This window comes from Oncorhynchus keta, chromosome 9, assembly GCF_023373465.1.
Source record: "Oncorhynchus keta strain PuntledgeMale-10-30-2019 chromosome 9, Oket_V2, whole genome shotgun sequence".
In the NCBI taxonomy this organism is placed as follows: domain Eukaryota; kingdom Metazoa; phylum Chordata; class Actinopteri; order Salmoniformes; family Salmonidae; genus Oncorhynchus; species Oncorhynchus keta.
In genome coordinates this window covers 43,305,447-43,331,998 of record NC_068429.1, presented here as the reverse complement: position 1 = coordinate 43,331,998, position 26,552 = coordinate 43,305,447, and the positions used below count along the sequence as shown (strand labels likewise).

General features: G+C 42.4%; 1 protein-coding gene across 1 annotated transcript in view; it reads left to right on the top strand.

Moving 5' to 3' along the window:
• Nucleotides 1-26,552, top strand: part of LOC118387889 (exosome RNA helicase MTR4) — a 50,560-nt gene that overhangs the window by 7,486 nt on the left and 16,522 nt on the right. Inside the window, exons 11-20 of the mRNA XM_035776706.2 lie at nt 4,644-4,723; nt 5,771-5,881; nt 6,106-6,207; nt 14,637-14,762; nt 18,310-18,460; nt 19,488-19,660; nt 19,888-19,956; nt 20,180-20,308; nt 24,569-24,679; nt 25,130-25,318. Of these exons, the coding sequence (XP_035632599.1) occupies nt 4,644-4,723; nt 5,771-5,881; nt 6,106-6,207; nt 14,637-14,762; nt 18,310-18,460; nt 19,488-19,660; nt 19,888-19,956; nt 20,180-20,308; nt 24,569-24,679; nt 25,130-25,318 (1,241 nt within the window). The remainder of the gene's footprint in view (nt 1-4,643; nt 4,724-5,770; nt 5,882-6,105; nt 6,208-14,636; nt 14,763-18,309; nt 18,461-19,487; nt 19,661-19,887; nt 19,957-20,179; nt 20,309-24,568; nt 24,680-25,129; nt 25,319-26,552) is intronic.

The window sequence follows — 26,552 nt, the reverse complement described above, 5'->3', positions numbered from 1 at the left end:
TTTTGCTTTGCAACACACTGACACATCTGGTGTAAGATGTTCTACTTACACAAACAAACAATCTGACTATGCGAGGTGTGGTTTATACTGAGGACTTTCCGACGAATTCCTCAAGACCTATCTAGGCGGTGCTAGTGCTCTCGCTTGAGTGACGTGCCTATATGATGGAAAGTCAAATATTTTTGTTTTCCGTCTTGCTCTCTTCTGAACCTAATGCCTGTTTATCATATTACTTAATAGATGAGCGTTTAATTTATTTTTTTAATAAACTGCAGCACTGTTGTGGGATAAGACGTAGTTTCGTATTAGTAGTCTTTATAGAAACAGAGCTTCAGGTTTAGGCTAGCTATATTATGTCTCTGTGGTGTAAGAGGGTGGTAGTAGCCTAATTGGAGCCACGTTCCACTCCCCCTTCTGACTCTCTCGCTCTCTTTTAATTAATGAACTGACTGGGCTTTAATCTTTTGACATATTTGTTTCTAGGCTGTGTTTATGGAACTGTCGGTCATGGCTTACTTACGCGGCTTATGGTGCCCGCATGGCTTACTCTGCATGCAAGGAAGCTGTGTGACACTGGATCGGGCCGCTTGACTAGAACTTTGACGAACCCGAAAATTACCGACGCCGCGTTCCTCTTACCCGTCTAACTTTCTGTGATTTTTGCGACACAATATTCCGTTATAACCGTTATTTGGTCAGCAATGATAGCACGACTCAACATATTGCAAAGGCTATGAAAGTATCTGCCTGTGCTTGTTTCACTGTCTGCTGCGAACTCTCAATCCCTCTCCCGCGCACGGAGGTGGTAGAGATGCATTCTGAGATGCACAAGCATATAACTGTTGCTCAAAATGCTATTGTAGGAAAAAATGTACATTTTTAAAGCAAATAACATTGTTTTAGTTAAGGGACTTGAGTACATTGTGTATTTTTAACTTTTTAATATTTTTTTTATATTGAGTTCATAGCACCACTTTACAACCGGAGTAGGCTGTAGACAGACCCGTGCAGGGCACTCCATTTGCAGTGGATATGCCTGCATCAAGTAGCGCTGTGAAGTTTTAGTAGGACCTTACCCTTATCCATATTATAGCCTTTAGCAAGATGTCGTCAAATTCTCTAGCGCGCCAGGTTGCACATCAAAATATCAGTCCTGCATTTCCTGAATATGAAATGGCTTACTTTTTTTAATCATAGGTTGCCATCTGTTGTCTTACTTGGCGCTGGAGAACACTTTTTCAACATCTCCGCCGCTAATGTAAAGTATGGGCTGGCGTGTTTACACGTGGTCTGTGGTCGTGAGGCCGGTTGGACGCACTGCCAAGTTCTCTAAAAGGTTGGACGCATCTTATGGTAGAGAAATGAACATTCGATTCTCTGGCAACAGCTCTTGTGGACATTCCTGCATTCAGCATGCCAATTGCACACGCCCTCAACTTGACATTTGTGGCATTATGTTGGGACAATACTGCACATTTTAGTGCTCTTTTTACTGTCCCCCAGCACAAGGTGCACCTGTGTAATGATCATGCCGTTTAAGCAGCTTCTTGACATGCCACACCTGTCAGGTGGTTGGATTATCTTGGCAGCAAATTTGTGCACAAAATGTGAGAAGCTTTTTGTGCATATGGAACATTTCGGAGGTCATTTATTTCAGCTCATGAAACATGGGACCAACACTTTACATGTTGCGTTATATTTTTGTTCAGTATATAATGGTTATCTGATGAAGTCACACTGTTATATAAATAGTATATCAGACAGATGGGCTTTATAATTAATTAGAATACTTTTCTGGTGCTGACCAGGTTACTATGGATTGCTGGTGTGGTCATGCTGACACCACTCTACTTTACACACCACTCAGGCACCTCTTGTGCCCGTAGTCACATGGCAGTTGTGTGTTTAGAGTTTAACATGTGACTGTTTCTGTTATGAGATCTGAGCCAAAACGGTATCCATGTGTATATTATATTACTCTTGAGATGAGTTTGTCTCCATGTGATGGAAACTAGTTTGTGTGTGTGGAAATGCATTTGTGTGTGTGTGTGTGTGTGTAGGTCTACGTGTGTGTGTATTTGAAAGTGTTTACGTTTGGGCCCAGTGCCAGAGAGCTGACGTAAGCCAAGTGGCCTACCCGTAGGCTGTGGTTTGTTTGCTTGCTCTCTCCTTCTGTCATTCTGTCCATGTGGTTTTACTGCTGCCCTGGGACTGTCCTCACTGCAGTGTAGGCCTTCTCGGGGAGCAGTGGACCATGGCACAGCCTTACTATGGACACTTAACAGCAATAACTAGAGGTCGACCGATTATGAATTTTCTATGCCAATACTGATTATTGGAGGACCAAAAAAAGCCAATGCCGATTAATCAGACGATTTTTATATATCTTTGTAATAATGACAATTACAACAATACTGAATTTTTTAAATTTTTTTACCTTTATTTAACCAGGCAAGTCAGTTAAGAACATATTCTTATTTTCAATGACGGCCTGGGAACAGTGGGTTAACTGCCTGTTCAGGGGCAGAACGACAGATTTGTACCTTGTCAGCTCGGGGGTTTGAACTCGCAACCTTCCGGTTACTAGTCCAACGCTCTAACCACTAGGCTACGCTGAACCCTTTTATTTGAACTTAATATAATACATAAAATCTATTTAGTCTCATAAATAATGAAACATGTTCAATTTGGTTCAAATAATGTAAAAACACAGTGTTGGAGAAGAAAATAAAAGTGCAATAATGTGCCATGTAAAAAAAGCTAACGCTTCAGAACATGAGAACATATGAAAGCTGGTGGTTCAATATTCCCAGTTAAGTTGTAGTTATTATAGGAATTATGACGCATCAACTATTTCTCTCTATACCATTTGTATTTCATGTACATTTGACTATTGGATGTTCTAATAGGCACTTTAGTATTGCCAGCCTAATCTCGGGAGTTTATAGGCTTGAAGTCATAAACAGCGCTGTGTTTCAAGCATTGCTAAGAGCTGCTCGCAAAGTGCTGTTTGAATGAATGTTTACGAGCCTGCTGCTGCCTACCACCGCTCAGCCAGACTGCTCTCAAATATCAAATCATAGACTTAATTATATTAAACACACAAATACGAGCCTTTGGTCATTAATATGGTCAAATACGGAAACTTTCAGTGAAATACGGAACCATTCCTTATTTTGTCAATCGGGTGGCAACCCTAAGTCTAAATATTGCTGTTATATTGCACAACGTTCAATGTTATGTCATAATAAGGTAAAATTCTGGCAAATTAATTACGGTCTTTGTTAGGAAGAAACGCAGTTCGCAACGAGCCAGGCGGCCCTAACTGTTGCATATACCCTGACTCTGCTTGCACTGAATGCAAGAGAAGTGACACAATTTCCCTAGTTAATATTGCCTTGCTAACATGCTTTTATTTGAACTAAATATGCAGGTTTAATATAATATTCTCCTGTATTGATTTTAAGAAAGGCATCGATGTTTATGGTTAGGTACATTTTGTGCAACGAATGTACTTTTTTTTGCGACTGCGTTTTTTTGTTTAAATTATCTGTTTGGCGATGTTCAAGTAGGCTGTGATTCGATGATAAATTAACAGGCACCGCATTGTTTATATGCAGCACAGGACAAGCTAGTTAACCTAGTAATATCATCAACCATGTGTAGTTAACTAGTGATTGTGAAGATTGATAGTTTTTTATAAGATAAGTTCAATGCTAGCTAGCAACTTACCGTGGCTCATCGCAGCCACATCGTCCTTTTGACGCTGCATTCGCGTAACAGGTGGTCAGCCTGCAGTTTCCTCATGGTTTGCAATGTAATTGGACATAATTGGCGTCCAAAAAGGCCAATTACCGATGGTTATGAAAACTTGAAATCGGCCGTAATTAATCGGCCAATGCCGATTTAATCGGTCGTCCTCTAGCTATAACCTGAGGAACCATTTCTCAACGAGTCAGCTCTGGTTAGGCCTACATCTGTGACAGGCAGTTGGGTGGAGGGTGAGGAGAGGCACACTCTGATGCACATTGGCTTACACCAAACTCTTTCCATTGAGGGCAGAGTGTCTGCTTGTTTATTTCCTGTCCAATTAACACCTAGGCAACCAGGTGAGGGGAGTTCCTACAAATGAGTGTCCTTGGTTGGTCAATTAAGTACAAGGGAGGTGTGAAAGTGCAGACACAGCCCTCCTTGGAATGAGTTTGACACCTGTGGCTTAGTCTTTGTGGTGTGGAATATATGGAATTGATAATCAGATCTGCATCAGACCTACAAAGCTTGCATGAATCACACAGAATGGGGCTGAATTCCGCATCTCTTTCTCAATCGATTTCTTTAACACCATCGAATTGTGGTTGGATGATGGCTGAGAAGCTAAGACGTAGTCTTATCACATCCAAACGACTTTGTCTTCCAATGAAGTTGAATCCATATCAAGCATGAGTACTTTTCTGTATTTCTACAAAGTATTCAACATTGGCCTCGGACAGAACAAAACACACACCCTGCTCTGTCAGAAGGATAACGTTTAGCTTTTGAGTGACTCTTCTATCGGTCAGGTGGCAGAATGCACAATACACAAGTCTGATTTGTTAATTAAATGTGTGAATGAATATGTAAATCTGTTCCGTTTGTTTTTCCAGATGAAGAGAAGAAGCTGGTGGAGGAGGTGTTCAACAATGCCATAGACTGTCTGTCAGACGATGACAAGAAGCTGCCCCAGGTGAGTACTTCTCATTGATTGATTTGAAAATATACTGAAAAATATAAACACAACAATTGCAACTATTTTACTGAGTTTTGTTCATACAAGGAATTAAGTCAATTGAAATAAATTCATTAGGCCCTGATCTATGGATTTCACATGACTGGGCAGCGTGCCTCCTTGCATCATGCCTAAGGCACGTTCACGCAGATGAGCAGGGACCCTGAGCATCTTTCTTTTGGTGTTTTTCAGAGTCAGTAGAAAGGCCTCTTTAGTGTCCTAAGTTTTAATAACTGTGACTTTAATTGCCTACCGACTGTAAGCTGTTAGTGTCTTTAACGACTGATCCACAGGCGCATGTTCATTAATTGTTTATGGTTCATTGAACAAGCATGGGAAACGGTGTTTAAACCCTATACAATGGCGATCTGTGAAGTTATTTTGATTTTTACGAATTATCTTTGAGTGACAAGGTCCTTAAAAGGGGACTTTTTGCTGAGTTTATTTTGGAGGTTCTATATAAGTAGCTTTTTAAGAGGGCACTGTAAAAGTTTCCACACTCTCTTTGTGGCTCCTTCTGGTGGCTTTGATTTTACACACACACACACACACACACACACACACACACACACAGTATTTTCGTTCCCTTGATGCCGTAAGTTCAGGCTGTATTGGATTTGTTCGTCTGTGCGGTTGTCTCTCATAGTGCAGTTTCGTTAGACTCAGCGGTGGTCGTTATTTTGTAGAGCAGTACAGATGTCAGGAGAAGGCTGCTATGCTATGAAAGCCGGCTCCGCAGGCTTGTTAATGGTCACGACCATGTGGGATCGCGGCTCTGCTAGGGTCAGAGGAGGACAGGCACATTCTTTCTATTGTCCTTAAGATGGATTGCTGCCTCATGCTAGTGTGAGCAGCTTTTGTATACATTTGATCTTACTTGATTGTTGTATGGCTTCACTTCTATTGTAGACTGTGCCAGCTTTGGCTTTGTTCTGCTATCTTTGGCATATCTTTGTGCTACCGTTGACAAGAAATGTGTTGTTTATTCTTGCTGTGTGTTTCCAGGTGGAGCACGTCCTGCCTCTATTGAAGAGAGGTATAGGGATTCATCATGGAGGACTGCTCCCCATCCTAAAGGAAACCATCGAGATCCTGTTCTCTGAGGGGCTTCTCAAGGTAGGCCTGTCTGGAGCTCACCTGGATTATACCAACCGTTTTCACTCACTATTCTCTGCTGGCTCGGATATTGTCGTTCCAGCAAATATTATGGATGCATAACAAGGCCAGTACAGCTCTGTTCATCTCAGCTCTGTAATGTGAAAAGGCTATAACCCGAAGGCCTTGCTTTGTGTTTCAATAGGAGTAAGTATGCTGAATGTGATATTATCCTCTCTCCACAGGCCTTGTTCGCCACAGAGACCTTTGCCATGGGCATCAACATGCCCGCCCGCACTGTCCTGTTCACCAACGCACGCAAGTTTGATGGCAAAGACTTCCGCTGGGTAATACTCCTTCTAAAAAAGCCTTCTGTTAATTACTTAGCAACTACTTTATCATTAGGGATGTAAAGATTCACAGATATACATTGGTCCGGTCCGGGTTACGAGTGCATCTGTCCTCGGGACCACAAACCATCGATTAGGAAATGGATTCAAACGTTAGAATCGCTGGTTCACTAAAATGTTTTGCACATATTACTGTACCTTCCGAAAATACCTTCCGTGTGGAACTAAGCATGTAACTGAAATTGTGTTGACACTCATTGATCTACAAATCATTTGCATGCCGGACATCCCCAGGCCTAGTCAAACTGCGCGCTGTGAGCAGCTTCTTGCGCTGACCAATGAGGTTGGCCTATTCTGTATCTTGCACTCCTTCAGCATCCAAATGTTTGTAAAATGACTTGCGCAATATTAGGCTTTATTAGTTGAGTGACAACCAATGTATTTTGCTAAGTAATGTTTTGGAATCAAATGCGCTGTTGAAAATGGTTTTACCTGAATGAAAGTAACCGTAGCTACCGCCGGGGAGACAACTCTCATCTGGCTATAGCCTACATGCTAATTGGGGCAACTCATAATCTCCATCAACAGCAGATTTTTAATGTGGAATGGAAAATGTTAGCGCGTTGAATCATATCGAACCGAATCTCATCAATTCGTTCTTCTAATCAAACCGAATTACACTGGATCGTTTCAAACTAAAACGCAGTGTTCCTGTATCGTATCGGAGCCAGTGTATGTAGATGTTTATCAAATGGTTTTGAAAGGGAACGATGCACGTCCCTCTTAGTTCATGGAGGAGCATAACCCACTGTACGGTCATATTATTCCCCTTCCAGTCAATGAAGTGTCCAGTTGATCTCCCAATGTCCTCAGTCCCTCCTGTTTGACTGGCTAAACCCAGGACTGGGATTGTGTCACATTAGTAAAGACCGGGTCATATCATTATGTTAGTGACTGACTGACTCATGGGGGCATTTTATTAATTACACAGTTTCATCTAGGGCTGTTACGGTGACCTTGTGACCGCCGGTGTAGCGGTAACGAGTCATGGTGGCAGTCAAATTCCAAGTGACTGTTTTGTCACGGTAATCAGGGACGGCAGGAAGCCTAGTGGTTAGAGCGTTTGGCCAGTAACCGCAAGGTTGCTAGTAGAGGCTGACCGATTATGATTTTTCAACGCAGATACCGATTATTGGAGGACCACAATAAGCCAATACCAATTAATCGGCCGATTTATTTAAATAATACTAAAAAATAATACAAAATACATTCATTTGTAATAATGACAATTACAGCAATACTGAATGAACACTTATTTTAACCTGTAGCAACGAGCAATCCCGTATCCGGGAGCGTAATTATAGCCTCAAGCTCATTACTATAACGCAACGTTAACTATTCATGAAAATCGCAAATGAAATGAAATAAATATATTGGCTCACAAGCTTAGCCTTTTGTTAACAACACTGTCATCTCAGATTTTCAAAAAATGCTTTTCAACCATAGCTACACAAGCATTTGTAAGAGTATTGATAGCTAGCATAGCATTAAGCCTAGCATTCAGCAGGCAACATTTTCACAAAAACAAGAAAAGCATTCAAATAAAATAATTTACCTTTGAAGAACTTCAGATGTTTTCAATGAGGAGACCCTCAGTTAAATAGCAAATGTTCAGTTTTTCCAAAAATATTATTTGTGGAGGAGAAATCGCTCCGTTTTGTTCAAATCGAAAATTCAGTCATTACAACAGCAAACTTTTTTCCAAATTAACTCCATAATATCGACAGAAACATGGCAAACGTTGTTTAGAATCAATCCTCAAGGTGTTTTTCACATCTATTCGATGATAATCACTCGTGGCAGTTTGTTTTCCTCTGAACAAAATGGAAAAATGCACGCACCTGGAGATTACGCAATAGTTTTGACGGAGGACACCGAGCGGACACCTGGTAAATGTAGTCTCTTATGGTCAATTTTCTAATGATATGCCTACAAATACGTCACAATGCTGCAGACACCTTGGGGAAACGACAAAGTGTAGGCTCATTCCTTGAGCATTCACAGTCATATAAGGAGACATTGGAACACAGCGCATTCAAAATCTGGCTCACTTCCTGTATGAAATGTCATCTTGTTTTCGCCTGTGGCACTCACAGACAATATCTTTGCAGTTTTGGAAACATCAGTGTTTTCTTTCCAAAGCTGTCAATTATATGCATAGTCGAGCATCTTTTCGTGACAAAATATCTTGTTTAAAACGGGAACGTTTTTCATCCAAAAATTAAATGCTGCCCCCAGAGGTTCGAGGTTAACTTAAAATTATACATCAATAAAATCAATTTAGCCTCAAATAAATAATGAAACATGTTCAATTTGCTTTAAATAATGCAAAAACAAATTTTTGGAGAAGAAAGTAAAAGTGCAATATGTGCTATGTAAAAAAGCTAATGTTTAAGTTCCTTGCTCAGAAAATGAGAACATATGAAAGCTGGTGGTTCCTTTTAACATGAGTCTTCAGTATTCCCAGGTAAGAAGTTTTAGGTTGTAGTTATTATAGGAATTATAGGACTATTTCCCTCTATACCATTTGTATTTCATTAACCATTGGATGTTCTTATAGGCACTTTAGTATTGCCAGTGTAACAGTATAGCTTCCGTCCCCCTCGCTCCTCCCTGGGCTCGAACCAGCAACACAACGACAACAGCCACCAAATCGAAGCAGCGTTACCCATGCAGAGCAAGGGACACAACCACCCCAAGGCTCAGAGTGAGTGAAGTTTGAAACGCTATTAGTGCGCGCTAACTAGCCAGCCATTTCACTTCGGTCACACCAGCCTCATCTCGGGAGTTGATAGGTTTGAAGTCATAAACAGCGCAATGCTTGACTCACAACGAAGTGCTGCTGGCAAAACACACAAAAGTGTTGTTTGAATGAATGTTTACACGCCTGCTTCTGCCTACCACCGCTCGGTCAGATACTTAGATACTTGTATGCTCAGTCAGATAATATGCAACACAGGACACGCTAGATAATATCTAGTAATATCATGAACCATGTGTAGTTAACTAGTGATTATGATTGTTTTTTACAATATAAGTTTAATGCTAGCTAGCAACTTACCGTGGCTTACTGCATTTGCGTAACAGGCAGGCTCCTTGTGGAGTGCAACGAGAGAGAGGCGGGTCGTTGGACTAGTTAACTGTAAGGTTGCAAGATTCGATCCCCTGAGCTGACAAGGTGAAAATCTGTCTTTCTGCCCCTGAACGAGGCAGTTAACCCACCGTTCCTAGGCCGTCATTGAAAATAAGAATGTGTAACTGACTTGCCTAGTTAAATAAAGATTTTTAAAAAACGGCAAATTGGCACCCAAAATACAGACTTCCGATTGTTGTGAACTTGAAATCGGCCCTAATTAATCGGCCATTCCGATTAATCGGTCAACCTCTGCTTCAGGCCAAAGAGTTCAATCTTGGTTTCATCAAACCAGAGAATCTTGTTTCTCATAGTCTGAGAGTCTTTAGATGCAATTTGGCAAACTCCAAGCGGGCTGTCATGTACCTTTTACTGAGGAGTGGCTTCTGTCTGGTCATTCTACCATAAAGGCCTGATTGGTGCTGCAGAGATGGTTGTCCTTCTGGAAGGTTCTCCTATCTCCACAGAGATTGGTTGTTTGGCCAGCTCTAGGAAGAGTCTTGGTGGTTCCAAACTTCTTCCATTTAAGAATGATGGAGGCCACTGTGTTCTTGGGGACCTTCAATGCTACGGAAATGTTTTGGCACCCATCCTCAGATCTGTGCCTCAACACAATCCTGTCTTGGAGCTGTACAGACAATTTTTATTGACCTCATGGCTTGGTTTTTGCTCTGACATGCACTGTCAACTGTGGGACCTTGTATAGACAGGTGTGTGCCTTTCCAAATCATGTCCAATCAATTGACTTAAAGTTGCAAAAATATCTCAAGGATGATCAATGGGAACAACATGCACCTGAGTTCAATTTCAAATCTCATTGCAAATTACTTATGTAAATAAAATATTTCATTTTTAATACAATTGCAAACATTTCTACAAACCTGTTTTCGCTTTGTCATTATGGGGTGAATGTGGTAAAAGTCAAGTGGTCTGAGACGCTGTATATTATTTAGTGTATATATAAAGACCAGATTAAATCAAGAATAGTCTGATGGTTGACAATATTAGCGTATCACTTGTGAATGATATATTTGCCACCAGGAAATTCAAGTCATTATCAAATGCTTGTCAAATTGAGAATGCGAGACTGATGAAGTGTGTACAGCCTGCGCAAAAAAAACTAAGCAGAGCTCATGCCTTTCATGCAACTTTTTTCATATCGTTAGTCGCATCTTGTACCCTTTGAATGTATTTGAATCAAGACATATGGCCCAACGTTTGTATCACAACTGAAGTGGCCAAATTACTACTTAAAATTAAGAACATTCTTCTGCTTTTCAACGGGTGTCGAGCCTAACTGGCATACATATGCAGCGCGCGAGTGTAGGACGAATTTTCACCATAAAAATGCACCTTTTTTATAATAAAAGCATTACATGCATAATCGTATTTGCAGTCACTTTTGAGAAGGGTATTTTCCTGCTAATGAAACACTTTTAATCTAGAGGCGAAAGAAACGCACACCTATTTAGGCGAGGTGCTGGCTAGCGACTCCTTTTATTTTTCAAATTGAACACTTTTAGCCGATTGCCGTGTGCGCGTTACTGCACTTATAATTTGAACAAATAGTCTAATGGTTAATCAACATTTTAAGCTAAACGTTATGAACTGTTTCGTTTGCCTCATTACTAAAAAAAAAACAGGGATGCTGGTGTTTGTATTAATTTGGGATCTATCGCATGTGCAAGTGTCAGACTGTTTGGAATATTTATTTCTCGCACAGGATAGAATACTATGGGGGATCGTAGATTGACCTAGGCTAGTGCTTTTGCTGTTCGTTAGGCCAACTCATCTTGTTGGCTGACAAATTAAATGTGGACAGTTCTTCCAATAGCTTCAGTATGCACCTCGGAATTGGATAAGGACGCGCGCAGTTGTGTCCCAGATATGACGGTCTTCACTTGTAGCCTGTGAGAGACTCGATCACGTGACTGAGAGCCATGTAAGAGTTGTGCTTTGGTGTGCCCACCGGGAGTAACTCCAATTAAGCCTATAGGAAAACCTGTTTCTTGTATTAATCGCTCAACACAGATTGTGCGCACTCCCTCAAATACTCTGGAGAAAATATCCTGTTTTATTCAGCTATATTCAGTTGTGTTCTTCATACTATAATATAATGCCACGGAATTCGAAGCACATCTTGTCTGCTAAATTAGTTTAGCCCATAGCCAGATCAGGACCAAACATCAGGACAACGCAGAGTATGCTATTCTGTTCTTCTGAAGTAGACTACATTTTCTTCATATCATGTTTCTTTAGACCTGTCTAAAATAAAATAATGGATTTATTGTGATGTATTTAATTTATTAGACTTTTTAAAAATGTAGATGTTTCAAAGGTCTGCATCAGTGGCTTGTAGGCTATACGTGGAAGCCAGGAGATGCTAAATGTGTTTGAGACAGTTATTTGCTTGACAATCACCGGTTGACAAAATGTAATTACTGCCACAGCCCTAGTTTCATCACTCCCTGGAATGATTAATAGCCATCATTAGTTTTGGATAAACACAGTACACGTGTCTCAATCTGGGTAATCCCTGCTATATTGCAACCAGACTGACAGATGAACCCAGGGTTAACTTGATGTAGTGCAGATCTCTCTCTGTTTGACTTTTCATCTTGAGGCTTCCTCATTTCCGCTGCGTGTTTGTGCGACGTCTTTATAAAGCCATGGCGGGAGCCAGGGAAGCTCTGACAAAGATAAACAAACAATACGTGGCTGTTTATGTGAGGAGCTGGGGGTCACAGGACCGGTCGTGAATCAAGCTGTTGGGAATAAAATGGCTGGATTATTACCCCGCTCGGGGATGGGGAGAGAGAGAGAGAGAGAGAGAGAGGAGAGAGTGATTGCTCGCTGGATAGAGAGCGGGAGAGAGAAAAAGGAAACTGTTGTCCAAGAGGCTTACGAGGAACATCTGGGGTGGGAGAACTGATGCCAGAACACCACGCATGCAGTCAAGGCCTTCCTTCCTCCTCTCCCTCCATCCCTCCCATCACAAAGCAAAAGGGAGAGATCCAGGGCTCCTTCACGGGGTGACTGCCCCCTCTTAGCTCTCCTCTGGCTCTGTCATGGTGTGTGCGAGTATCTCCGAGATGTAAGGAGAGAGTATAGCCCCGTGCCCGTGTTAAACTCGGGACCAAATGTTGTAGAGCACCAACAATGCCCAAGAGATGAGAATTGAATCTGCTTGACAAAGGCATAAAAGGAACTGTTTCGATTAGCTCGTTCGTGGCAGAGTCAGTAATGTTTATGTCCGAGACCAAATGGAATCTGGTGATTTAATCAGGGCCATGTGTGGCAGGCAGCTTTTGTAAAGCAGAGGGTTTATAAACCAAGTGGCAAATCAAGCCGTTGCAGCTCTTCTCCATGATAATGTTCTGAATAGGTGTTAGTGCCCGTTGTAACTAGTGCTGGCACAATTACCGTATAACCTACGGTTATGGATGACGACCGTCGGACTAGTAACCGGAAGGTTGCACAATCAAATCCCCGAGCTGACGAGGTACAAATCTATCGTTCTGCCCCTGAAAAAGGCAGTTAACCCACTGTTCCTAGGCCGTCATTGAAAATAAGAATTTATTCTTAACTGACGTGCCAAAGGTAAATAATAAATAAAATAAAATAACCATAACCGGTAAAATAAATTATTATTAGACACACACACACACACACACACACACACACACACAAAATGCATTTGGAAATTATTCAGACCCCTTTACTTTCTCCACATTTTGTTACATTACAGCCTTATTCTAAAATATATTGTTTTTTCACCTTAATGTACACACAATGCCCCGCAAATGTATATAACATTTATAGTCACGCTAAGCGCAAACCAGATTGGATGGCATATTGCTGCAGAGTGCTGTGGTAGCCATGCTGGTTACGTGTGTCTTGAATTTTAAATAAATCAGACTGTCACCAGCAAAGCACCATCACACCACCACCTCCATGCTTCACGGTGGTAACCACAGATGTGGATATCATCCCTTCACCTACTCTGCGTCCCACAAAGACACGGCGATTGAAACCAAAAATCTCAAATTTGGACTCATCAGACAAAAGGCCAGTTTTCCACCAGTATAATGTCCATTGCTCATGTTTCATGGCCCAAGCAAGTCTTTTCTTCTTATTGGTGTCCTTTTAGTAGTGGTTTCTTTGCAACAATTTGACCATGAAGGTCTGATTCACACAGTCTCCTTTGGACAGTTGATTTGTTACTTGAACTCTGTGAAGCATTTATTTGGGCTGCAATTTCTGAGGTGCAGTTAACTCTAATGAACCCATTCTCTGCAGCAGAGGTAGCTATGGGTCTTCCTTTCCTGTGGCTGTCCTCATGAGATCCAGTTTCATCATAGCGCTTGATGGTTTTTGCAACTGCACTTGAAGAAATTTTAAAAGTTCTTGAAATGTTCCGTATTGACTGACCTTCATGTCTTAAAGTAATTCTGGCCTGTTGTTTCTCTTTGCTAATTTGAGCTCTGCTTGCCATAATACGGACTTGGTCTTTAACCAAATAGGGCTGTCTTCTGTATACCACCCCGACAACTGATTGGCTCAAACGCATTAAGAAGGAAAGCGATTCCACAAATTCACTTTTAACAAAGCACACCTGTTAATGTAAATGCATTCCAGGTGACTACCTCAGGAAGCTGGTTGAGAGAATGCCAAGCTGTCAAGGCAAAGGGTGGCTACTTTGAAGAATCTCCCATATAACAACATGTTTTTTGTGTAACACTTTTTTTTGGTTACTATATGAGTTATTTCATAGTTTTGATGTCTTCAGTATTATTATACAACATAGAAAATGGTAAACATTTTGAAAAACCCTTGAATGAGAATGTGAACTTCTGACTGGTTGTGTGTGTGTGTGTACAAAACTTAACACCTTAATATTGACTTACGGATCCTCCACAAACCTCCATTCACTGTTCTGGCTTTTTTTCAGAGGAATTTGACATCTAAAAGAGAATTGGCCTTTATTTGCGTAAATTAATCTGATTCCGTACACATTTCTAATGACGATTAGGCCAAATAGTTTACTTTCCGTCATTGGTACTAGCTCCACATTTCTGAACTACTTCTCCCACGCAAAAGATGTCCATGCATGTGTGAATATTGACGTGGCTGCTATTTGTGTGTCTGCGAGCGAGCAAGCATGTGTGTTTTGACAGCTGTGACTATTATTAGTGACAATATTTATGTGCTGTGCTCTCTGTCTCTGTGTTAGATCACGTCTGGTGAGTACATCCAGATGTCCGGTCGAGCTGGCAGGAGAGGGATGGATGAGAGGGGTATCGTCATCTTCATGGTGGATGAGAAGATGAGCCCTGCAATTGGGAAACAGCTGCTTAAGGTACCGACGAAACACAGACTGCACACTGGGGCTTTGAATAACAGCTGTGTGTGTGTCATTTTCATACAGAAGGATCATCCTCATAACTTTTCTCCATGTGTGTGTGTGTGTGTGTGTACAGAATGTCAATACACACACATGAATGATTGGGATGCCTGCAGTGTTGGCATTGATCTGATATCTTTTATTTTAGGGGTTATAGAACACATCTTAGTATGTACACTATATGAGTCCCAGAACACCTAGTAGTCCAGTTGTAAAACACTTTCAGCACCAGATCAGTTACTCTTGAATCTTGCACTGATCCTAACCCCTGCTGCGATGATCTCACAATGGTTCTCGGGCCAAGACATCTCCCCTAGTGTTTTTAAAATGACGCAGTTCTCCCCTCCACACACTGTCCGGGTGACGTACAGGCTCTATGAATGATTGCACAGAGGGGGGGGGCAGGGGTTTACAAGCACAACCGGAGCCAAGAACCCTAATATTCTCCTGAGCCGCAGTAATGGAGTGAGTCGGTCGTTTTGGGGTTCTCTACTGGGTCACAGAGCTACTTTCCGACCCTCGGGTCATTTACACGCGCACGCACAGAGCAGAGAGAGACAAGGACAGATAGACATGCCTGTGTAGAAAAACACTTCCCCTAAACTGTAGCTCATTCCTAACCTTCAGGTCATTTGCAAGTACACACTCACTCAGCCTCAGCCAAACACTTCTCCTAAACTATAGGGAATCCTTAGTCTTGATATAATCAGGGATCTATCAGCTCTTAGTTTGTTTAACTGACTCTCGTGTTCAAACCTCAAGTCTTTAGGGAGTCTTAATACAATCAGGGACCCTTGGAGCCTTGGTTTGGTTAACTGACTTGCAAGCCTGAAACCCCAAAGCGCAAACCTTTCTTTCCATTTAGGTGGTCCTGTATTATAGAGGTTCTTTCTGGGGAACGGTCTGTCCTCCATCGCTTCCTGGTCCCTTGTGTCGTTGGTCCTGGGTTGAAGCATCTTAAGGCTTGCACAACATCTTTCACAGACTACAAAGGCAGTTAATCTTGGTCTTAACCCGTTTTTTCCTGCTTTCCACTGTCGACTATACACAATCATTTTCATCCGGATACTTTTCCCACTTAAATTAACTAGTTTTTAAAAAAATACAATTTGCAAGTCAGAAAATAACTCGGCTGAGCTTCCTTCTAAAAATAAGTGATGCGAATTGAAAAGTAGCCTAGTTAATTCATAAGTTAGAAAATAAGTCTGCGATGTGCGATTTATAGATGGGACAGGTGGCTGTCAGTCACAAAGTGAGCGATGACAGGGAAACACTGGTGGTTTGACAGTCTGCTGTCTGTTCCTCCTGGTACCTGGGTGTGTGTGTGTGTTGACGCTGTGGTGGTTGAACTCAAATTTCTTTACACGGAGGGGGAGGGCATGATGCTCCTTCGTCTGAGTCGATTTGCACGTCCCATATAATGTGGGAACGATGAGTCGAAATTCACTTATCCTATTTTCTGGCACTCTCATTTATTTTCTTTCGTGTATTTCATATGCAGCCACCAAGTGCTGGTGCGTAGGCTATTACTGTACTTGGACGAACAGCAAGCTTTAAAATTGGTAAAAGGTGTGTCGAACTGACTGAGGTCGATGAAATCATTCAACGTAGTTTATGTCCATGGTATCGCATCGGGACAAGTCAACTAAAGATCTCGTTTTGAATTTTCGATCTGAGGTCCATCAGGACTTGCCAGGCAGTGACGTTAAAGTGAGTGACTTGTCAGTAGCCTACCCAATCGCGTTGGTAAGCGAGCCATTAATTTGGTTCCCTAATTTGCATACTGGTAAGCTTTTTGGCGATTATCCGCAGATAAATTGTTAGGCTAGTAGAGCAATAGCCTCACTCTGGTCCAAAATATGGTAAAAGAAAATCGATTGAATTGTGTTAAACATTTACTTTTATATGGTATTTTCAAAGATATTGATGTATGTAATTAATTCAATCCGTGTCGGAGTAGTCAACTGCTGCTTTCTGTGTAGCGAAGCTCATGATTAACACCTGCTTCGTTCTTCAAACATACCAGTATTGCAGATAGCTGAGAAAATTCCTCTTGAAAGGAAGCTTGAAGCCTGGGGAAGTCAGCAGACTGTTACAAGATTCTTAAAACATTTTTTTTTTTAAACAACATTTTTATAACTGACTTACTGCCATTCCCAAAGTTGCACACTATTTGAAATTCTTTCACTAATTTAACTGACTTTGTTCTATCTCTTAACATGTATGGACCCAGAACTTAATTGAACATCTGCTCTGTTTATTTTAGAGACCCATTTTCCCATTAGAGACAGTGCCCATCGCACAATTGTATTTTTTAAATGTATTTTTAAAGTTAGGTAAGGCTATTCTGTTTTAATAAAATGCATAATTTGAAGAACAAACATTGTGGCAATTCATACCTTGCAGTAAAATAGTTTAATTTCAAGAGACGACTGGTTAAATGTAAAAAAAAAAAACAAGTTTCATGTTCTCTTACTTAGAAAATAGTCCTTATCATACAGGCCTAGACGAATCCCAAAAAGCTAACAATACAGTGAATTCATACATTTTCACTATTTGAAATTGTAAACAATACCACAAAAAATGTGTCTAGTCTGAGGGCAACTCAAAGTATTCAGTCATTTTGCTGTGTATTTCTGATGGTGTCAAGGCATTAGAAGGTACCAAAGGCCACCAAAAATATTTTTAGCAAACAATTCTTAAACCCGCTGGGGGGGGCTTACTGCCCGGGGGTCCTGGCGAGCTACTTTATCTATTTGGCTGGCTACTTCATGTGTTTGTGGAATACACTGGCTAACACATGACAGATTAATGGCAGGAATGTATTTTAATGAGACATCTGGCTGCTCTGGAGTAGATATCATTTATCTTCTTACTGTACTGTTGTAATCGCTTTCTGGAAACCACAACTGAAGGATCAGTTTTGATTGTGAAAGAAAGATTCTGAGAAACTCCAACTGCCCTTGGCTTCATAGACAAGTGGCCTCAAACATTTCCTTGGAGAATGGGTAACTTTTCTGTTGTAATGTGAATTCACAATTTGGTACATTTAGTCACTCACCATCAGCTTGTGTTGATTTGAATGGGGGATCCAAACTCCATGTTTCAGTCCCTAACTGGAGGGCTTGTCAGAGTAGGACGTGGTGACAATGTTTGACTGATTCAAGGACTGTTTGTTGAAACTGCTCCCTGAGTTGCTCGGCTGTCCTTATGGACAGGGTTATCCAAACACTCCATTTCAATTCACTCAATTGATGAAGTAATCTGAAATTCCAATGTTCCTCATAGAAAAACATGACTTGGGTCTTTTTGTCCCATGCGTTCACTGAGTTACTCGGCTTTCCATATGACGCGCGCGTGTCTCTTTTGAATAATCAGCTGAATGACCATCGTCCTCTCCTCTGCTCCGCCTAAGCTACAACATCGTGCTCACCCTGGTGAATACGTTCCATCTGTCTAAACCTAACCTCTCCCTTCAATCTTCTCCTTTCTCCCACCCCAGGGCTCGGCAGACCCTCTGAACAGTGCCTTCCACCTCACCTACAACATGGTTCTCAACTTGCTGCGGGTGGAGGAGATCAACCCGGAGTACATGCTGGAGAAGTCTTTCTACCAGTTTCAGCACTACAGGGCTGTGCCCGGGGTCGTAGAGAGTGAGTACAGAATACAGGCCTACCTACTCCAGTCCTGGATTTGGTTCTCGACCTCTCCATTGGTTGGGAATCCCCCCCGGCTAGTCGTGCTTTATTCAAGAGAATAGATCAGATTGATTCGGTAGACTGTTCTGCTGATTATGGTTTGGCCAAATATAGTACATGCAAAGCTTTATAAAGACATGTTTTGATGTTGCCTACTTGCTGGTGTATTCTTGATCCTCTTAACTTTAGGAGAGTGTCATTTTGACTCGAGCCAAATGTGCTTTAAAATTTTTTTTTATTACTCTCACCATTTTAAGTCGCGTCTTCCGCCTGTTCTAGACTTTTCCTTAACGCGTCTGTTTTAAAACACCGACATTGTTTGAATCTTAATATCACAAAAAGAATGTGTTACAAGCAGTTTAAGAGAACATGTCATTTCTCCCCCTGCCTGTTTATTCACAGCGAGTCATTCTCTGGCAGTCAGCTTGAAACTACGCCTAAACTATATCCAAACTAATTTCACACACATTTATAACAATAGTTGGCCTAAAAACGAGATTAAATTGACAGTCTGATGGGTGAGAATAGTATCAATTGTCAATTTGTATGTAAAGAATCTGATTTAGCAGTGCACCTTGGAATTGACAGAGGCAGGTAAACGGAGTGCCAAAAAGTGACTCCTAGTCACACGCAGGTAAGACGTGTTGATGTCTGTATAGTATCAAAAATAACAGCTTCTCATTCCAAATCCCCTATCCTTGACAAACAACAAACAAATGACCCCGTGAGCTCTATTTTCAAATTAGGGCAGAATCACAGCGATCCATCGAACTTGCGACACACAGTAATTTTAGCGATAGCATACATTTATTAGAATGTCTGTGTATATCATTCATCGGTTTGAGCTGCAATTTTTTAGCTGCTCGCTCCATACCGTGTGACCGGAATTACCAGAACGGGAATCCCCACTCTATTGGTGTGCGTTCCCATTCTAGTAATTCTATTTCTGTGTGTACGACTGCCTTTCCTCTGATGTCCACAGAGATGGCGAAGCTGGAAGAGATGTACAACGCCATAGAGATCCCCAACGAGGAGAGTGTGGTGACCTACTATAAGATCCGCCAACAGCTGGCCAAACTGAGCAAGGAGATAGAGGACTTCATCCACAAACCAAAATACTGTCTTCCCTTCCTCCAGCCTGGCAGACTAGTCAAGGTTAGAGACCCAAATACCACTCATACCACCAACTCAAATACTTACTATGTAGCACAGCCCAAAGACAAAATGTACACCACCGTTCTTTGGTCTTCATGTGCTGTTCAAAAGGGCTTACGCAGATACATTTTTTTTTTTTTTTTTCAATGTAGTTTTTCTGAGATAAGGAACAATATGAGCGTTTGTTGTACATACAGACGTGCCTATAATGTTGAACTATTTTCCAGGTCAAAAACGAAGATGCTGACTTTGGGTGGGGTGTGGTTGTTAATTTCTCAAAGAAGTCAAATGTCAAGGTAATTTTGATATGTTGAATGTTATCAGAAAGGATCTGTGAAAACACAACTTTTTTTTTTTGCTATTAAAACTAAATACAATGTAGATACACCTTGTGTTATAGCGTGTGTTTTTATAGCATGTGTTTTGGGGCTCTGTTTTTATGCATTTGTTGTCCTTCAGGATACCCCATAATGCTTAGTGTTGCACCCATGTTGAGGGTGTGTGATTGTTTCCTTCCAGGCCATAACGGGTGACGCAGACCCTCTATACGTGGTAGAGGTGCTGGTCCACTGCAGTAAGGAGAGTGTGAAGAACACCGCCACAGAGGCTGCCAAACCCGCTGCCGCTGGGGAGAAGGGGGAAATGCAGGTGGGTACATATATATGATGGGGGACGACGTGGCTCCGTCAGAAATGGGGGTGGTTCCTTTATTTATTTTTTATTTTTAGGGAACTCAGGCTTTCAACTTCCTCTTAAGTTGTGATAGTAGAATGCACAAGGTGCAATTTTGAAATTGGGTATTGTAGACCTTAATTAGGAATTGCAGAGCTATTTCTAACTTGTCAAAAAAAATTTTAGCTATTTTTTTTTTGTTGCACATATGTATTGTAATGTTTTGAGTCACTCCGACAGCACATTAGACATGGTAAAATGTGTAGAATTGCAGGAAGAATCCACCCCATGGTGAAATGTATAGAATCGCAGGGGGAGAAAGGTGTGGGATGTTCCCCAATGATTGAAGGGGAGGAACCAGTGCCCTAGTGCACTACTTTTGACCCTATATGGCCTCACACAGAGTCAAAGGACCTGATGGGTTGCTAATTCAGACATAGCCAATGCAATGATACAATAATACCAGTGGATACTATGTACTCCTGGTTTGGTGGTCTGCCGCAGGATGGAATCCAACATTTTGAAGTGGTTCTTTCTAGAATGTGGACCACACACACACACACACACACACACACACACACACACACACACACACACACACACACACACACACACACACACACACACACACGTCATTTACGGGAGGGGTTACTTCACTGTAACTGTCCTTGAGCCTGAAGGAAATCAAACATGGCCAAGTCGTTAATGGTGAAACTGCTGCTGTGCTGTGTCCCAGAGCTTCCCTTTAACTTAAAGCAACAACCACATAATGGACATGGAACACATATTTTATCTCTGTTTTCAGGACAAATGAGCTTGTATGCTATGTTCATTTGTTGTCTTATACAGTATGTTCAAGTTCACATTGAAACACCATGAATGGTGGGGTCGGGATCGATGGCCCTCGTATAAAACATTTATTTATTTTCCTTTGGTTTTGTAACCCTCTATATAATATAAACACCATTTCAACTTTGAGACTTCTCTCAGTTTAGGTTCATATCCAGTCACACACACACACACTCTGTCTTAGTTTATGTTCATATGGGCACAGACGCTTTTTAAAAATCTGATTTCATCCCGCTCTCTTTCTCCCTCTCTCATATATCCCATATCCCCCTGGCTCTCTCTGTCTACCCTTCTAACATCTAACATAACATTTAAGTCATTTAGCAGACGCTCTTATCCAGAGCGACTTACAAATTGGTGCATTCACCTTATGACATCCAGTGGAACAGCCACTTTACAATAGTGCATCTAAATCTTTTAAGGGGGGTGAGAAGGATTACTTAATCCTATCCTAGGTATTCCTTAAAGAGGTGGGGTTTCAGGTGTCTCCGGAAGGTGGTGATTGACTCCGCTGTCCTGGCGTCGTGAGGGAGTGTGTTCCACCATTGGGGAGCCAGAGCAGCGAACAGTTTTGACTGGGCTGAGCGGGAACTGTACTTCCTCAGTGGTAGGGAGGCGAGCAGGCCAGAGGTGGATGAACGCAGTGCCCTTGTTTGGGTGTAGGGCCTGATCAGAGCCTGGAGGTACTGAGGTGCCGTTCCCCTCACAGCTCCGTAGGCAAGCACCATGGTCTTGTAGCGGATGCGAGCTTCAACTGGAAGCCAGTGGAGAGAGCGGAGGAGCGGGGTGACGTGAGAGAACTTGGGAAGGTTGAACACCAGACGGGCTGCGGCGTTCTGGATGAGTTGTAGGGGTTTAATGGCACAGGCAGGGAGCCCAGCCAACAGCGAGTTGCAGTAATCCAGACGGGAGATGACAAGTGCCTGGATTAGGACCTGCGCCACTTCCTGTGTGAGGCAGGGTCGTACTCTGCGGATGTTGTAGAGCATGAACCTACAGGAACGGGCCACCGCCTTGATGTTAGTTGAGAACGACAGGGTGTTGTCCAGGATCACGCCAAGGTTCTTAGCGCTCTGGGAGGAGGACACAATGGAGTTGTCAACCGTGATGGCGAGATCATGGAACGGGCAGTCCTTCCCGGGAGGAAGAGCAGCTCCGTCTTGCCGAGGTTCAGCTTGAGGTAGTGATCCGTCATCCACACTGATATGTCTGCCAGACATGCAGAGATGCGATTCACCACCTGGTCATCAGAAGGAGGAAAGGAGAAGATTAATTGTGTGTCGTCTGCATAGCAATGATAGGAGAGACCATGTGAGGTTATGACAGAGCCAAGTGACTTGGTGTATAGCGAGAATAGGAGAGGGCCTAGAACAGAGCCCTGGGGGACACCAGTGGTGAGAGCGCGTGGTGAGGAGACAGATTCTCGCCACGCCACCTGGTAGGAGCGACCTGTCAGGTAGGACGCAATCCAAACGTGGGCCGCGCCGGAGATGCCCAACTCGGAGAGGGTGGAGAGGAGGATCTGATGGTTCACAGTATCGAAGGCAGCCGATAGGTCTAGAAGGATGAGAGCAGAGGAGAGAGTGTTAGCTTTAGCGGTGCGGAGCGCCTCCGTGATACAGAGAAGAGCAGTCTCAGTTGAATGACTAGTCTTGAAACCTGACTGATTTGGATCAAGAAGGTCATTCTGAGAGAGATAGCGGGAGAGCTGGCCAAGGACGGCACGTTCAAGAGTTTTGGAGAGAAAAGAAAGAAGGGATACTGGTCTGTAGTTGTTGACATCGGAGGGATCTAGTGTAGGTTTTTTCAGAAGGGGTGCAACTCTCGCTCTCTTGAAGATGGAAGGGACGTAGCCAGCGGTCAGGGATGAGTTGAGGTAAGGGAGAAGGTCTCCGGAAATGGTCTGGAGAAGAGAGGAGGGGATAGGGTCGAGCGGGCAGGTTGTTGGGCGGCCGGCCGTCACAAGACGCGAGATTTCATCTGGAGAGAGAGGGGAGAAAGAGGTCAGAGCACCGGGTAGGGCAGTGTGAGCAGAACCAGCGGTGTCGTTTGACTTAGCAAACGAGGATCGGATGTCGTCGACCTTCTTTTCAAAATGGTTGACGAAGTCATCTGCAGAGAGGGAGGAGGGAGGGGAGGAGGATTCAGGAGGGAGGAGAAGGTGGCAAAGAGCTTCCTAGGGTTAGAGGCAGATTCTTGGAATTTAGAGTGGTAGAAAGTGGCTTTAGCAGCAGAGACAGAGGAGGAAAATGTAGAGAGGAGGGAGCGAAAGGATGCCAGGTCCGCAGGGAGGCGAGTTTTCCTCCATTTCCGCTCGGCTGCCCGGAGCCCTGTTCTGTGAGCTCGCAATGAGTCGTTGAGCCACGGAGCGGGAGGGGAGGACCGAGCCGGCCTGGAAGATAGGGGACATAGAGAGTCAAAGGATGCAGAATCGGCTGTCTTCTACCCAAATACCACCAGACCTGGGTTCAAATACTGTTTGAATCATTTCAAATACTGTTTCTGTGCATGATTGAGCTTGCCTGTTCCAATGGAACCAATAGAGAACTCTCAACTACAACACTCGCCCACCTGGCACTCCAGGCAGGCTAAATCGAATGCTCAAAGTATTTGAAAAACTTGAAATTGTATTTGAATCCAAGTTTGCCAAGTACCATGCTTTAAAACTGCTGTGTCTTTTGCTGTTTGTGCACGTTTCCACCATTTTGCACTAGTCCTTTTAGAGTCTGTCTTGTTATTTAGTGCAGGCCTCCTGTCCTAAACTCCTCTGTGAGCCCCGTCTAGATCTGGATGACTTTAGCTGCCTGCCTGTCTCTTGTCTCGTATTATTCTTCCATATCTCAGAGGAGCCCTTAAACTCTAGCTGAAATGCTGTCTGGCACTGCTTTCTGGGCTCACTCCTGTTAAACGCGTTACGATGAATCCCTCTGTCAAAGCAAAGCCTCTCTTTCTCTCCCCACTCTCTCCCTCATATCTTCCCCTTCACTGTCAAAGTACGGCAAAGTCCCTCTCTCCCCAAGCTCTTCCAGCTCCTCTGTAGCCTGTGCCGTCGATCTGGCAGTGTGTGGACTGCAGGGATCTGCAGACCAATATCCAGTGGCTTTTCTGGCATTAAAAAGTACAGACGAGGGGATCAAATTTGATTTAAATGGAGAGGTTGACTAGTTGAATCAGGTGTTCTGCAGTTTGTGCCAATATACAGATCCTGTAGACATAGCAGCAGACAGTTTTGCGTCTTAGTTCTTTATATGCATTTTAAACCTAAACCATTTTAAGCTATGATGACAGCTACATTGGATGATGCTAAGTAAATAGATGCATATGTGTTTGTGTAGCAAATGTATGCATCAACTAATATACTTATGATTTTGTATTGCTTCTGATCAGGTGGTTCCTGTGATGCTCCACCTCCTGACCTCCATCAGTTCAGTTCGTCTCTACAGCCCCAAAGATCTGCGGCCTTATGACAACAGACAGAGCATGCTCAAATCCATACAGGTGAGAACCCTGTGGTATCAAACTACTTCTCGGTATCGTGATACTTGGCCTGGTATCACATCATTAGTAAAATGTTGGTATTGTGACAACCCAACTCTGAAAATAGCCACATTTCCTTGCAGTTTACACCAATATAAAAAAAATATAAAAAAATCTGTGCAAATTTTCTTTTTAGCTTTTTTTGGGCCCTCACCAGTTTCATTCCTGGAGGGGACAACACCATGAGAAACATTTATCATAAACATTTTGGTTACTACATGAGTCCTAATGTTATTTCACAGTTTTGAAGTCTTCACTATTATTCTACAATGTAGAAAATAGTAAAAAATAAAGAAAAAGGTGTAGGTGTCCAAATTTTTGACTGGTACTGTAGATAGAATAAATCTATTTGTCAACGGTGATCAAAGGCTTTCTCATGGATCATTCTCTGGTCCTGTCTCCACCACACAGGAGGTGCAGAAGAGGTTCCCGGACGGCGTTCCCCTTCTGGACCCCATCGATGACATGGGCATTAAGGACCCGGGTCTGAAGAAGGTCATCCAGAAGGTGGAGGCGTTTGAACACAGGATGTACTCCCACCCCATGCACTCTGACCCTAGCCTGGAGGCCGTCTACTCCCTCTGCGAGAGGAAAGCCCTGGTGAGGATGGGTGGGGTGGTGGTATTTGGGATGGTTGGTTGGTTCATGTCCTGTAGGGCCACACTGCCCACTGTATTGCTGGCACCATATAATGTTCTGTCAGTAAGTAATGATTGATAGTTTGTCAGTTGGGCTATGATGAGTATTATGTTTTGTGGATAGGTTGTGGTTCAAGAAACATTGACTTTGACGAAAAATATTTGAATGATTTTGAACTTAGTTTTTTTCTGTCGACGTAAATCAAAGGTTCTGTACTAAATCCTCCAAGTGCCCACACCCCAAGGTCACTTAAGTAGATCTAGCCTAAATCAGAACAATTGTTTTCGGTCTCTTCCTGTCCGCCTGAGCTGGAAACGGCCATTTACTGACAGAAATAGACATAGGGTGTGGTGAAGTACAATATCTGATGGAAATGAGATTGCTCTCCTTCATTCATCTAATTTTGGCAGAACATTCAGCACCAACCGACTGTGTCTCTTTTTATTGGCTAGCTCTAAAATGCCAAGAAGGGAGATATTTATGAAATGAGGAATAAAGTTAATATTTGTGATGCCAAATACCTGTGAGAGGATGTGTGTTGAAGAAGCACTATGGAGAAATTGCTCCGCTATTTCCTGTTTGCAAAAATTAAGAATTTTCGTAATTTCAGTTTGTGACAAAACAACCAAGTATACTGTATAGAATCATCTAAACCGCTGTGAAATATACTTTTCATAGCCAGAAATATTGTATTTTCACATGTTTGAAGCTGATGTACAAAACCAAAAGTAAAAGACACAAAAACAAAACTTAAGAATGGGAATCATAGAAATCGCCCATAGAACTTCTTAGACTTGTTTCAATGAGAGTGACAGATTTATAACGCCTTTCTATGCGAATTTGGTTGGGAAGCCCAAAAAGTTACATGTTCCAGCTTTACAGGAAACATTTATTCAAAACCACCCATTCCTTGTAATTTCCAGTGTTAAATAACACGTGACATTTTTTGTTGTTGTGAACAAATGTTTCCTTTTGTCATAATGTTGGTAGCAACATGTGGAAATCTGTTGCAGCCCAAGGCGACTACAAAACCCATGTAATGCTGTCTATGGGCCTGCTGGGTAGCTAAAATACAATAATCCAAGTACAGTTCAGCATGTGAAGTAGGTAGTTGGCTGTAAAATTGCCTAAACAAACTGCACTATCAATTTTGGAGTCTACAATCTCACCATGTTCAATCTGCAGATTGATGTGC